Here is a 15,284-nt window from a genome sequence, read left to right as displayed (position 1 = left end):
ATAGTCCTGTCGTATAAATGTTTAGAAAAAGAAACTATGATATGATATAAATTTTTAGTAAAGCTTTTTTACCCTCTGCATTGCTAATCTTCATGTGATCCTAAAGGCTTAGCTTACATACTTTGATTTTTCCCACATAATATTGGCAGAAAATGAAGATTTTCAACTAAAAATCATGGACAGGAAACATTTTGAAGGCATGTTGCTTAGCAACAAAGCTCTCTCTTTAATGATGGAGTGATGATCTCCTGTAGTTCTATTTTCATCTTGCTTCCTTCGATCTACAGAAGAAATACAGTAGCATGACCACTGTACCATGAGTATACGTAGACAGATGATGTCCTGCCATAGCGAAATTATCCCACTGATTTTGGTCCTCTAAATAGTATTTTAATTAGATCTACTTTTGGGTATGAGGAGAAACTCCACTTCATCTCACTAACCCATGAAGTTTTTTGTTTCCTAACAATTTAATTTCAATGCTCTTCATAATGGCTTAGTGGTTTGCATGTTCTCCCTGTGCCTCGGGGGTTTCCTCTGGGTACTCCGGTTTCCTCCCCCGGTCCAAAGACATGCATGGTAGGTTGATTGGCATCTCTGGAAAAATGTGTGTGATTGCGTGAGTGAATGAGAGTGTGTGTGTGCCATGTGATGGGTTGGCACTCCGTCCAGGGTGTATCCTGCTATGATGCCCGATGACGCCTGAGATAGGCACAGGCTCCCCGTGACCCGAGGTAGTTCAGATAAGCGGTAGAAAATGAATAAATGAATGAATGAATGAATGAATGCTCTTCATAATGGAACGGTCCTAAAAACACTCAAACAATAAGTGTTTATGACATTGTTTATATGTAACTACGTATGAACTTATTGAACATATAAAAATGGTCTTCTTTCCTGTGCAGCTGATCAGCGATGGCAGCGTGGTGTATGCTGAGGCATTATGGGATCACGTCACCATGGACGATCAGGAGCTTGGCTTTAAGGCTGGAGACGTCATCGAAGTAGTGGACGCCACGAACAAGGAGTGGTGGTGGGGACGCATCCTGGACAGTGAGGGCTGGTTTCCAGCTAGCTTTGTCAGAGTAAGGAACCAAATTACATATTTCAAATTGTTACAGCTAACAGTGGGACTACTCAAGTACCTGTTGGTTTCTTCACTAATCTTTATTATGTATTAAAAACATATATTCTGTGGATTTGTAATAAGAAAAATCATAAACAAGAAAGAGCGGAATGTTCCATTAGCAACATACAGTATCTAATTAGCCTTAACAACTGGAATAAAATCAAAGCATGTTCTGAAAACTTTAACATGGTCTTTGTCCATAAAGCACTGCTTGACCATGCTTGACCCTCCTGTCTTCTTTCAGCTGCGTGTGAACCAGGATGAGCCGATGGAGGATTACCTGGCACAGCTGGAGGAGGCTCAGGAGGAGCAGAGCTCTGGTGTTGGGATGCTCCTCGGACCTGGCCTGCCCTGTAAAGAGCAGATGAGGACCAATGTCATCAATGAGATCATGAGCACAGAGAGGGATTACATCAAACACCTGAAGGACATCTGTGAGGTCAGATCAATCAATGAGACCAGGAATTTGTTCAGCATGTTGAGGAAAAGCAGCTTGTGCTTAAAAAGAAGGATTCATTCTTGATTAATGTTTTATACTGTAACATATCCATAAGGGTTAGCCATGGAACCTCTGCTTGAGAAGTAAAATCTTCTGTTGTTGATTTATAATGAAACCTTAAGATGGATTAATAATTAAGAATCATTCATGGTGTGTGATTCAGTCTTTCTTAAAGAATTTGAAGCTGAGCAACTAAAAGTAACACTTTTGCTTTAAGGCTTTAACAAATGACCACCAAGCCAACCATTGGCTCTCTGGCAGTTGTTGAGTTTAAATCTGACATGGATGAGTTAGCTCATCTTTACTTGCCATGTTTTAAAATGTCTGTTATTTCACTACGATTCTACCTCAATTTGAAATAGTGGGAAGACGTGTTAGCCCTCAGCAACAACGCCACAGTGGTTGTTGTGCTATACCGCAATGCTCCAAATACCAAGAGCTTGAGAATTGCTGCAGGGTTTTGATTAGATCTGTACTATGCCATGGGGAAACATGCAACCTGTTCAAGGTGGATCCTACGGACTGGCGTTGAGAATCCTCGAAATAGCTTCTAAACCATCCAACAATTCAGGACCCGCCTTTCACTTGTTATTCCTAAGTGTTAGAAATAACTATAGAACTATAGACTTTCTGTGCCAGTGTGAGGGGGGCACGGTGGCTTAGTGGTTGGCACGTTCGCCTCACACCTCCAGGGTTGGGGGTACGATTCCCGCCTCCGCCTTGTGTGTGTGGAGTTTGCATGTTCTCCCCGTGCCTCAGGGGTTTCCTCCGGGTACTCCGGTTTCCTCCCCCGGTCCAAAGACATGCATGGTAGGTTGATTGGCATCTCTGGAAAATTGTCCGTAGTGTGTGATTGTGTGAGTGAATGAGTGTGTGTGTGTGTGTGTGTGTGTGTGTGTGCCCTGCGATGGGTTGGCACTCCGTCCAGGGTGTATCCTGCCTTGATGCCCGATGACGCCTGAGATAGGCACAGGTTCCCCGTGACCCGAGGTAGTTGTGAGTGAGTGTGAGATGGTTAAGTTGCCAGTAACTTCACTAACATTGCTCACTATTAAGAGTTAGAAGAGATCTAGTGATTGTCATTGATTCTTCTTTTTATTAATGCATCGCCTGCTTAGACCCTTTTTTTAGATCTCGTTCTCATGCTCTTTACTGGACTCATTTGTCCCTAGTGATCCAACTTAATGACCTCTGTTTGACCCTCTGTGCTCTCCGTAGGGTTACATCAAACAGTGCCGGAAACGCATGGACATGTTCACAGAGGAGCAGCTGTGCACCATCTTTGGAAACATTGAGGACATCTATCGGTTCCAGAAGAAGTTCCTGAAATGTCTAGAGAAGAGGTTCAACAAGGAGGAGCCTCATCTCAGCGAAATTGGCTCTTGCTTTTTAGAGCATGTATGTTTTTTTAAAAAAATTCTTTGTATTTGAATGAAATGCGTCCTCACTTTGCTTATCAACAGTAACAGGATCTTACCTTTGATGTCAACCTGTGATGACATACAGTATGACCTGTGAGTGATGTTCTCAATGTTCTCGATCAATGATGCATTTTAATTTTGACATTCTTGATAAGAGATGGCATCTCACCTTTGAGGTCATTGATCAGTGATGAAACTGTACCTTTCAAGCATTTAGTGATGGTGGCTTACATTCCATATCCTTGATGCTTGTGCAGTTGCCATCATAATAATTAAAAAAAGCTACTTGACTTGTTACCTCCAATGTTTTTGATCATCGTTTTTTGATCAACTTGATTGATATTATAACATCTTTGATGTCACTCATCACTGAATCTACTGTTATTTTGATCTTGTTAATCTTTATTCTCATTATCATCTTTTTTTTGTGTTTTTCAGCAAACGGATTTCCAGATCTACTCGGAGTACTGTAACAACCACCCGAACGCCTGCGTCCAGCTCTCCAAGCTCATGAAGCTCAACAAGTATGTGTTCTTCTTCGAAGCCTGCCGTCTGTTGCAGAAGATGATTGACATTTCTCTGGACGGTTTCCTTCTCACTCCGGTCCAGAAGATCTGCAAATACCCACTGCAGCTGGCCGAGTTACTGAAGTACACCAACCCCCAGCACAGGTATGCATCAGATATCAGAGTCTTCTTCTTCTGACGGCACAAGAACTTTAGACATACAAAAGTAAACCACGTATGTGTCTTTCAATGAACTGGAAAATTTGTTTTAATGAGCGACGTCTTTCCGTAGGGACTACAAAGATGTGGAGGCAGCTTTAAATGGGATGAAGAACGTGGCCAGGCTGATTAATGAGAGAAAGCGGCGTCTGGAGAACGTGGATAAGATTGCTCAGTGGCAGAGCTCTATCGAGGACTGGGAGGTGAGATAACACTCATATATTATTCATTATATTTCATTTTTTTTGCATGAAATTTCTATTTTCAAACAGAAACTTTCTCAGTATTTTCTTTCTTTGGTGGCGGGGCTAAGTTTGAGATCAGTTAGTGATGTGAATAAGTACCGTAACCTCCATTAACTTGGAAACATTTCACTGCAGAACCTGCGTGCTAAACTTAAAAGTAATAAACAAAATATTGGTTGTCATGGCAGCAATATATACTGCTGCCAGATAAAACAATTGAGACATTTGTGAGATAAAATGTTAAGCATGAACTCATATTTATTGTTCTTAATGTAACAAATAAAATTGAAAAAGCAGAGTTAGCCAATCAGAATCGAGAATTCAACAATTCTTTGTGTGTGTGTGTGTGTGTGTGTGTGTGTGTGTGTGTGTGTGTGTGTGTGAGTCAGGGTGAAGACATCCTCAGCAGGAGCTCGGATCTTATCTACTCTGGAGAGCTCACAAAGATCTCTCCACCTCATGCCAAGAGCCAGCAGCGCATGTTTTTCCTCTTCAACCACCAGATGGTCTACTGTAAAAAGGTGAGAGCTTTAAAGACACACTTAGTCCTCAACAGTCAAAAACACAAGCTCTTCGTTCAGATCACAGGTGAATTTTTAGTTTTAGATTAAGAGTCATGCTGCATTCAATACAAATAAAAAGAGAACCACGTCCCACTGGAAGGAAACCTTCTTCTCTTCTCCATGTTCCAGTCATTTCAAGATCTTCAATCAGACTTCATTAATATGGTTGTCACATGGACATGCTGACATCACAACTAGGCTTTGTGAAATTATAAAGCTTTTCTCCTCACTGTACTGAAACCAGAGTTTATTAGGTCAAGCTCTATAACATTGTGCACGTTACTGACATCTGGTGGTCAAATATGTAAACTGCAGTTAATAATCCTATCACTGCTGGGTTTTACTGGTTGTTGTAGGTGTAAGTCTGTATTCTGGTTAAAAAAATAGTGTTAGAAAATATGATTTCAAACATTTATGTAACATTTGTTTTGGAAAAGTAATCAAATCAATGTACATGTTTTACAAAGATAAACCAGTGTGTTTAGAGCAAAATGTTTGTTTGTTTATTTATTTATTTATTTATTTATTTATTTATTTATTTATTTTATGTGAACATCAGATCGTCATCGTTCCCTGACGCTCACTTTCTGCTCCTGTGTTTTTGTCGCTGCTGGTTCAGGATTTGCTGCGCAGGGACATCCTGTACTACAAGGGCAGGATGGACATGGATCAGATGGAGGTGTTGGACGTGGAGGATGGGAAGGACAGGGAGCTGAACGTGAGTGTGAAGAACGCAGTGAAGCTCCGTTCGCTCAGTGGAGATGAGGTTCATCTTCTGTATGCTAAAAAACCTGAACAGAAACAGCGCTGGCTCCGAGCTTTCAGAGACGAGAGGGAGCAGGTCCAGCATGACCGAGAAACAGGTAAAACACACACACACACACACACACACACACACAGTTCAAAGTGTAAAGTATGAAGTGTATAACCAACACTCAGAGCCCTGGCATTTCAGAAAATCAAACTGAGCATGTGACAAAAAGCTGCAGCTGATAAACATTAAAATAATTGCTTGAAAATTTCACCCGAACAGCGTGAAAAATACTTTAATCTGTGTATGCGGAGTGTGTGAATGTCATGTGTTAGAAAATGAATCAACACCTTACATCTAGAGCATTTGACAGACGCCCTTATCCAGAGTGACTTACATTTGTTATACAGCTGGGTAACTGAGGGTTAAGTGCCTTGTTCAAGGGCCCAGAAATGGACGCTTGGTTGACCTAGGATTTAAACTCACAACCACCTGATCAGTGGTCGAACACCTTGGAAGTGTTTGAAGTGTGGCCACTTCCAACTCCACCACCATCATCAAGTTTGCTGACGACACTGTTGTGGTGGGCCTGATCTCCAACAACGACGAGACGGCCTACCTACAGGACAGGGGCAGTTCTAGGATTTAATCTTTAGGGGGGCTTAGACCTCAGTGAGAATAAGACCAAATCAATAAATGTTATTTTTATTTAGTATTGAATGGATTGTGGGAGGCACGGTGGTTTAGTGGTTAGCACGTTCACCTCACACCTCCAGGGTTGGGGGTTCGATTCCCGCCTCTGCCTTGTGTGTGTGGAGTTTGCTTGTTCTCCCCGTGCCTCGGGGGTTTCCTCCGGGTACTCCGGTTTCCTCCCCCGGTCCAAAGACATGCATGGTAAGTTGATTGGCATCTCTGGAAAATTGTCCGTAGTGTGTGTGTGCCCTGCGATGGGTTGGCACTCCGTTCAGGGTGTATCCTGCCTTGATGCCCGATGACGCCTGAGATAGGCACAGGCTCCCCGTGACCCGAGGTAGTTCGGATAAGCGGTAGAAAATAAATGAATGAGTGAGTGAGTGGATTGTTTGCATCAATATTTTGTTTGTGCTACAACTGGTAATAAGAATAGTGACATTTCACTGGTATAACTGATTGTTTTTAAATGTCACCACAGTATTGTATATACACTACAGCCACACACACATATCTCTGTACATTAAGTTCAATACTATAGCAGAAACATGCAGTAGTAGTACAACTTTTTATAACTGTACCTCCAACAAACTTTTGCCTGTGGGATGATATAAAATACATCCTCACAATACATTCATTTTAAAAGATGAGCCTCATGAGTGCCAAATTCCCTGGATTTGTGAAAATAAATATAAAATACCTTCTATAACCGTCTTTGCGGCTTTCCGCTGATTAACGTTATAGATAAACGCCTCCAGCTCCGACTGACTCTGTGCTTCTCCGGTCAGATAAAGCAGACAGCTGATGACGCACTTTTGAAAGACTACAACGCACGCACCTAAAAGCAAAGTAAAAAAAATCTCTCCTGGACCAAACTGATAAATAATTTTCTTTCCCATCGACGACACGTCCTGCATTTTAACGTAATTTTTATTTTTTATTTTTGAAAGGAAAAATTATACTTATAGTTTTAGGGTGGCTGAGATCACAGACAGGGGGCTGAAGCCACCCTAAAAAAGGGCTAGAACCGCCCCTGCTACAGGAGACTAAAAACCTGGAGAGATGGTGCCAGGAGAACAATCTTCTCCTGAACATCAGCAAGACTAAGGAGTTGATAGTGGACTTCAGCACAGAGCAGGAGCAGTCATACCAACCGCTAAACACAAATGGGACCCCAGTGTAGAGAGTGGACCGTTTCCGATACCTAGGTGTTCACATCACACAGAACCTGTCTTGGTCCTGTCACATCAACACCCTGGTGAAGAAGGACCGTCAGCGTCTGTACCATCTGAGACGCTTGAGGGACTTCAAACTACCTTCTCAGGTGCTAAAGACTTTCTACACCTGCACCATTGAGAGCGCCCTGACGGGTAGCATCACTTCCTGTTTCGGGAACAGCACCATGCAGGAGAGGCGAGCCCTCCAGAGGGTGGTGCGGTCAGCTGAACGTACAGTACCATCCACACCGAGCTCCCTGACCTGCAGGACATCTACAACACGTGGTGCAGGACCAGAGCCAGGAAGATTGTAAAGGATCTCAGCATCCCAACAATGGACTCTTTTCTTTGTTGCATTCAGGGAAACACTTCTGCTCCTTGAAAGCAAACACAGAGAGGATGAGGAGAAGCTTCTTCCCGCAGGACATTCGGAGTTTAAACCAGGAAACACCGGGATCTAGTACTGGACCTCTCAATCTTCACTGTTTTTCTGCACAACCTTTTTTTTGCACTGACACTTTAACTCTGGACTGACACTTTAACTCTGGACTGACACTTTAACTCTGGACTGTCACTTTAACTCTAGACTGTCACTTTAACTCTGGACTGACACTTTAACTCTGGACTGACACTTTAACTCTGGACTGGCACTTTAACTCTGGACTGACACTTTAACTCTGGACCGACACTTTAACTGCAGTTTCCAAGTCTATCACACACTGGAACTTGTACAGTTATGTTGGAGCACATCACCCACCTTGCCTCTTCATTAGGGATTTTAACACTGGATTGATTAGTGTACAAAGTTAATATTAAAAAATTTGCCCCTTCCGTCCCCACTGGGTTGGTATGGTTACGGTTAATAGGAGTTTTTCCCATTTTCCAGGCCCAGTTGCACACCAAACTATTCCAGTCATTTCTCCTTTCTCTCTTCGGCTCTTACAGCCCTCTGGTAGGATGGTGGTGCCAACTGCCTGTCTCATCCAATGACTGTAGTTTATCATTGATGTTAACATCTCTATCTTATTTATCTTATCTGTTTATAGTCCTTCTTTCAGACTGTCCTGTTGCCAGTAATGAAAGTTTGTAGAGCCTCTGCTCAATTCTTTCCTGGTCTTTATAGGGAATAAGGGGATTATAACCCTTAAGGTTTTTTGCCTTCCATTTCTTGCCACTCTCGGCTTAATAACTCATCGGCTGTCATAGCCAGGGATCCTTTGATGTCTGTTTGGGTGATCAGCCCTAGACATCCTTCAGTCTTTTTGACTGTAAACATTGGCCTAAAGCTTCTCTGCTTTAGCCATCCATTATCATTTAACTTCACACACGTTTCACACGTTTCTACTCTCCTTCCATCCCATGAGCATCCACATTCTTGGCTCTTCGAGCCATAATAATCTTTGCATTTATTACACTTCAAACAAACACATGGAATAACTTCCCTCTCTATCAGTATCACTTTAGGATATGTGATACAGGATAAAGTTACACAGGATATGGCACAGCTTCCTATGTTTTTATCACAGGGTTTTTCCTACATTGAAAATTTTTTGGCGGCTGCCAAAACGATTTTTTGTCCCACCAAAGCCTTATTTGATCTGTAATTTTGTTTTGTGAGTGAAGCAGGCGGTGGTGCATTCGGAGAATATTTTTGCTGAAATACCGCTGGGTGTGAACTGCAGTCAAAAAAAAATAATTGTGACAAGTATTCCGCACATGCAGCTGACATAACTTTAAATAAACGCAAAAAGAAAATTATATCCAGTTATGAAGTGTTTTTTTTTTTTTGTGTGTGTGTGTGTGTGTGTGTGTGTGTGTGTGTGTGTGTGTGCAAATCTTTTGCGATGTCCTAACAGCCAGGATTCCCACACAATACGTCCGCTAAAGTCCGATTCGTGACCTAATGACTCCTTTGAGCCGATTCATTATAATGAATGGTTAAAGCAATTGGTCTGCCTGTCAGTGTCTGAATCGGTGTATAACAAATCATTACTTTTAGAAGAACATACACGTGAAATGAGAAAGTAAGTGTGCTTACCCCATTTAGCAAGAGTGTTTAGTAAAATTTTGTCTTAATAACTTACAGTATGTATAGGCCTATGACAATGTGTAGTAAATTACCTATAAAATCATTTAGTTTAAAGTTAGACTGGAGTGAGATGAAACTAGATCAAAGCACAAAGCAAGCTGTTGCTAGCTAGCTGATAATTTTATTACATTTATATGGTAAAAATTACACTATTACACCTTTTAACGCTACGTTTTTAATGCTACTTTTTAATTGATATGATTATACTAAAATGAAAAAGGACCAATATTTAGACGTGTGCTGCAAGGTGGCTGTGGATGGGTCCCATCAGGATGAATCTTGTAAAAAGGTTCTACAGTGTTAATAAAAAGAGACGAGTTAAATGTTCATCTGCAGGCTGTGATATTTGTCAATAGATAAATTGTGATATCTTTGACATTTCAAATATATTTTGGTATCGATGACATTTACGTGTGAAATAAGTTGTAATCGCTTTCTTTTACTATCTAGCCATTTATGAATAAATAGGATAAGAAAAAAATCACAAACTGTTTCTTTGTATTTATTTTCAATTCAACATTTATTGTCAATATTGGGCTTGCGGATCATGTGGGTACTAGGGTACTCTTTGGTGTGTGGATGACCATGTGGGTCAGCCACCACCGAAGACCAATTTTGACCCAGGAAAAACCCTGAATTAGTAGATATTCTAATCCTGCCTGAGAATGGATATGCTCTAGGGCTGTGATAAAAGTTACAGTTTCTGAGCTTGATCCTTGGGCCATATTAAATCTCATAAAGAGTTTATTCCGTTGTTTTCTAGCAAAACTGTTTAATATTTCTTTTACTGTATCGACGGTCCCTAACTTTTCTTTAAATCTGCCGTTTTTAATTGTTCTTTGTATGTAAACTGTGTCTCCGGGTTTCGTTATTTGTTATTTGAGTTATTTGACCCTTTTGTCTTTGAGTCAGCTATCAGTGTTCTAATCCTGTGATTAACATAATCAAGACAGGGTATGATTAGTTCATCCCATACTTCGGCTTTATTTCTAGTAAACCGGTCTTTAACCTCTGTTATTGCTCTTTCTGCAATACCGTTGAACTCAGGTTGATCTTTCACTGCTTTTGTCAATCTTACTCCATGTTTGGTTAAAAAATCTTCTACAACTTTCCCTGTAATATTATGAGCATTATCACCTCTCACAGAATAAGGTGATCCGTGATGTTTGAAGTATTGCTCTAAACATTTCACTACAAAAGCTTCTGTTGCTGTTGGGGTCGGATAGATTACTTTTACATTAGTGTAATTGTCTACTATCATCAAGAAATAACCATTTTTCTTATGTGTCATTAGTCTTAGAGGTCCTGCAAAATCTATGCTGATTTCCTGACCTTCTTCCTCAGTCTTAATATGTCCATAACCGTTGCTTATTGCTGTCATCGTTTTCCTACAATTAATTCATTTCATTTGAATCTTTTCATACAGTTTTACATAGTTTAGGACATTTATTTTGTTTTTAGTTAAGAACATTCCAATCCATTTTGTGGATGGATGTAAATTATCATCATGTAGATTTTGTAAGAGTGTTACACAATCTTCACGATTTCTAACCATATTTACTGAAAATAACATGTCTACCTCCCTTTTCCTTCAGCGGCAGGTTTTCTGCTTAGTGGGACTACTTTGTTGAACAACCGTTGGTCTTACTTCCTTTCCTAATTCAGCAATTTGTATCCACATTTCTTTATGAGCTATTTCCTTGCGTTTAGCCGTCACAAAGCCATTTAACTTCCAAGTGTCTAAATGTTGATTGTAAGCATCTACCTCATATTCAGAATCTGACACAATTATGGTGTTCTTCCAGCCTGTGTCAGCGCAAAAGGTCAGTGCTTGGAGCAAAGCCGACACTTCAGCGGTCTGTGCGCTTCCTGTTTTATGTTCTGTCACATTCCTAAACACGGTTTTGCCTTTGTCTTTACAAATCATGGCCCTTTAACCTTGCCATCTCTGCTAGATCCGTCAGTAAAAACAACTTCTATCTACAAGGTCTCTTTTTCTTTCTTTGACCTTTTCTTCACCCTATATTTTAGTTGTATGTCATGTAAAATCACTCCTAACTCTCCCCAGGGTAAACTGGTGAACTTTTTCTGTATTTGTAATGAGATTCTTCTTCTGTCGGGGGGCACGGTGGCTTAGTGTTTAGCACGTTCGCCTCACACCTCCAGGGTTGGGGGTTCGATTCCTGTGCCTCGGGGGTTTCCTCCGGGTACTCCGGTTTCCTCCCCCGGTCCAAAGACATGCATGGTAGGTTGATTGGCATCTCTGGAAAAATTGTCCGTAGTGTGTGATTGTGTGAGTGAATGAGAGGGTGTGTGTGCCCTGCGATGGGTTGGCACGCCGTCCAGGGTGTATCCTGCCTTGATGCCCGATGAAGCCTGAGATAGGCACAGGCTCCCCGTGACCCAAGGTAGTTTGGATAAGCGGTAGAAGATGAATGAGAGAGATTCTTCTTCTCATTTTCTAAAGTAGTTATTCCTCCTGGTTCAACTGCGTCTGCTTCAATTATTATTTGCTTTGTTTTAGCAAATGTTTTGAGAGAAATCAAGAGCTTAGCTATAGTCATTAAAATATCTATAGCACTGTTTGGCTCATGTTTCAACTGTTTTCCTTCTTTTGTGTAAGAGAAAAATCTGACTGGTATTTTTCCTCCTTCATTATAGAGTACTGCTTCAGTCTCAGTGTCTGTGTTGTTTACATAAACCACCAGATCTGTTTTTTCATCTCGTCTGACTAGTTGTGCTGAGTCTAAGTTTCCTTTAGTCTCTCGTCCTTCTCTTCCCATCTTAATGACTTTGAAGACGTCTTTTTATACAAGGATTTTGCTTGTCGACTATATCCTGGAATGAATTCTCTTACATAGTTCAGAGTTCCAAGTAAGCTCTGAAGATGTTTCACCTTGGTAGGTTTTACTCCTTGCCACTTCTCTAAACGTTGTCTCATTGTTTCTGATAGTGATTGACCAGCTCCTGTTATAGTAAATCCTAAGAATTCAACTTTACTCTTTCCGATTTCTATCTTCTTTAGACAGGGTTCTAAACCCCTTCTTGCTAGCCTTTTCAATACTTCTCCAAGTATCTGGAAATGCTCATTTCTACAGTATCATCGCTGCCTGAAACAGATTTGGGCTGTTGATGAATCCCTGTGGGAGTCTAGTACATACATATTGGTTCTGTTCCCATGTGAAGGTGGTTTTATCCTGCGATTCTTTATCAATGGGACATGACCAAAATCCATTAGCTAAGTCTATTTTTGATAAGAACTTTCCCGTTCCTAATCCATTTGTGGTGTCATGTGTATTTATTAAATATCTGGTATCAGGTACTGTCACTTTGTTTAAAGCTTTGTAGTTAGTCACTAATCTCCAGCCTCCATCTGGTTTTGCTACGGCTTGTATAGGTGCATTAATGGGTGCACCTTTGACCTTTTTTTATTACTCTTTGTTTTTCTAATTCACTGATGGGATACTGCCTTTAGGGACTAGGAGTCCCTCCGATTATTTTAGCAGTATGTTTAGGGCCCATGAGGCCACAATCATTTTTATCTTTACTGTATATGTCTTTATATTTTAGTAGCAGTTTCTCCAATCTCTTTTTATCAAGATTAGTTTCCTTAAGAATTCTCTCTATTTCTTTCTTTTGATCCACTTTAGTGTTGCCCTTTACGTGTTTGACATCTTTAAGGGCTAAGAGGTTTTCTTTAGCTTTTATGACCTCGATGCCTTCTAGATCATACACCTCTTTTTCTCATACACCGCCATGAGAATACACCGATCATACACCGCCATCATATGCCTCTATTAAGTATTTCTTTCCTATTGGTTTAAGATTTCCTGCCTCCTTTTGGGATACTGTGGATACATCAGCTCCCGTGTCAGTTCTAAATTCTAGGTGTCCTATTCTGGTTTTTAGTTGACGTCCCTTTTCTTGGATACCTTCTTTTTCGAGGGTATCTTTTAATTCCCTACCGAAGGCCGACTCTTCCTGGTGTTTCTTGACTACTTGCAATTTCTTAGTTAAGGTTGGTTTTGGGGCTGTTTTCTTTTTTCTTTGTTCTAGTATTTTACTTCGCTCACTAAGAGTCATTGTGTTCCATTTTTCTGGATCAATGTAGTTACTACTTTTCCTCTCATCAGGCTTAGTGAAGCGCTTGTCTGGTGGAGGTGACTGGTATGTTTTACGAAAGAATGTGTCACGCCTATTTTCCTGCCTGGGTCGGTACTGTGAGTTTCCCCTTTCACGAGGAGGCCTCATTCCACTTACTTTATGGTTTGTTTTGGCCTGTCTCGGATAATATTCACGTTGTGGGGGTTTCAGGGTCTGCTTCCCTTTCTGTACGAAGCACTGATCTCTACTCTTGTCCTTCTCCCCTCCTTTTTCTTTAATCAAAGCAGACTTTGCTTAAATTCCTTAAATGGAATTTAAGCCTTTAACTTTCCCCTCTTCATGTGTCTCTAGAATATCCGTCTCTCAGTACCTTTGTCTATTTCATTTGTTAGAAATATGGTTAGGCCATGTTCCTGTATTGTTTTTTTAATTCTAGCTCTTTCTTTTTTACGAGGGTTCCCTAGGATTAGTTGATTTTTGTATCTTATTAGTTCAGTGTTCCATTCTGGCCCTATTTTATGCACTAACAGCTGATTTATCAATTCTGTCGGTGCATTCAGCATTTGTCCTGCTTTAAGCAGTTGATTAGCTCTTTCTAGTGGATCTTTTCCCCTTAGTTCAGTTCCGGCAAGTACTTTGGAACATGATGGGGTCTGTAATTACTTTAGTTGTGTTAGTTTTTCTTTTTACAGCAGCTCTCTTTTTCCTTAGCCCTATATCTTTTAGGATTACATCTATTTCACCTGAAGTCTCCGGTATGCTGTGTTCAGGGGGTCTCTTAGATCAGTGAATTCAGAGATCACATGACACAAGGCTTCTTGCATGGTTTCACATCTCATTTCTATTAAGTCCATTTTAGATTTTTCACTTATGTCTATTCCATCTTTAATCTCGTCCACTGTTTCTCCAGTAGCTAACTGGAGTATTTTTCTTTTTTAATTCAGTGAACTTACTTGCTTCTCTTAGGCGACGTCTGCCTTCTTTACTTAGTTCAACACGGTTAAGGTTAACACATACTTTGTCATTTACTTCAATCCTCTGCTCGCCTGCTCTGTTAGAGTTTCTCCTCTCTTTTAAAGTTTTTATTCTAGTTCGGGGTCGGATGTATCTTTCACCTTCACGTCTACTGGAAAATACATAGTCTGAGGATTCTTCCCCAGTAGCTATTGGGGTAATAAAAAATACCTTAGTACAGTCTTTCAGCTGAGGTAGAGGGGGTAGAGACCACTTGTTTGAGGATCATCCCATGGCCTGGGTCTCTTACCTTGAACGCAGGTATCCTTCGAAGTCCCTCGGTCTTCTAACAAAGGTTCTGCTCCAGGTTCTTTCTACCTGTTCTATTGATTGAATCTTTAGATGAAGGAGTCAGACTTAGACCTTGTTGTCTTTTCAGGATCCTCACAATGTTAGGCCTTGTTTTTATTAAAAGTAGTGTAATACAAATATGTGTGTGTAATATATGTAAAGTAAAAGAAAAGAAAATTACAAACAAAATCTCCTTCAAATAGTCAAACAATTCTAGCGTAAGTAGAAATAAGTAAAATGCAAAGATAAAACAAACCAGGGAACACTCTCCAAATGTAAGCCTGCGTTTGTTCTCCTGATGCACCCTCTATCAGCAATAACAAAGTATAACACAATGAACTTGCCTCAAGGTGAATGCACACTGATAACTGGTTCTAAAACCCTATTTATACCATTTATTAGTATGATCTCATAACGGTCATTCTGCTTCTGTCAGCATCCTGTTAGGTCTCTCATGATCTCATGCTTCTGCAAAACATCCTGAGAGGTCTCCTAGGCTAATCTGATTTGATTTAACTACTTTAACTACTTTCTCCGAAGGTTCAG

At 40.6% G+C, this 15,284-nt stretch overlaps 1 protein-coding gene across 4 annotated transcripts in view; it reads left to right on the top strand.

Moving 5' to 3' along the window:
- LOC132845493 (rho guanine nucleotide exchange factor 4-like) overlaps window positions 1-15,284 on the top strand; it is a 124,661-nt gene that overhangs the window by 107,704 nt on the left and 1,673 nt on the right. For 2 of the 4 annotated variants that reach the window (XM_060869491.1, XM_060869492.1), the window contains 7 exons: window positions 906-1,085; window positions 1,374-1,568; window positions 2,847-3,026; window positions 3,488-3,720; window positions 3,848-3,977; window positions 4,409-4,540; window positions 5,202-5,445. In XM_060869491.1, the coding sequence (XP_060725474.1) occupies window positions 906-1,085; window positions 1,374-1,568; window positions 2,847-3,026; window positions 3,488-3,720; window positions 3,848-3,977; window positions 4,409-4,540; window positions 5,202-5,445 (1,294 nt within the window). Of the gene's footprint in view, window positions 1-905; window positions 1,086-1,373; window positions 1,569-2,846; window positions 3,027-3,487; window positions 3,721-3,847; window positions 3,978-4,408; window positions 4,543-5,197; window positions 5,446-15,284 lie in introns of all 4 variants that reach the window. The other 2 variants (XM_060869490.1, XM_060869489.1) reach the window with 1 other exon arrangement.

This window comes from Tachysurus vachellii, chromosome 5, assembly GCF_030014155.1.
Source record: "Tachysurus vachellii isolate PV-2020 chromosome 5, HZAU_Pvac_v1, whole genome shotgun sequence".
NCBI lineage: Eukaryota > Metazoa > Chordata > Actinopteri > Siluriformes > Bagridae > Tachysurus > Tachysurus vachellii.
This window is presented reverse-complemented; position numbering and strand designations above follow the sequence as displayed.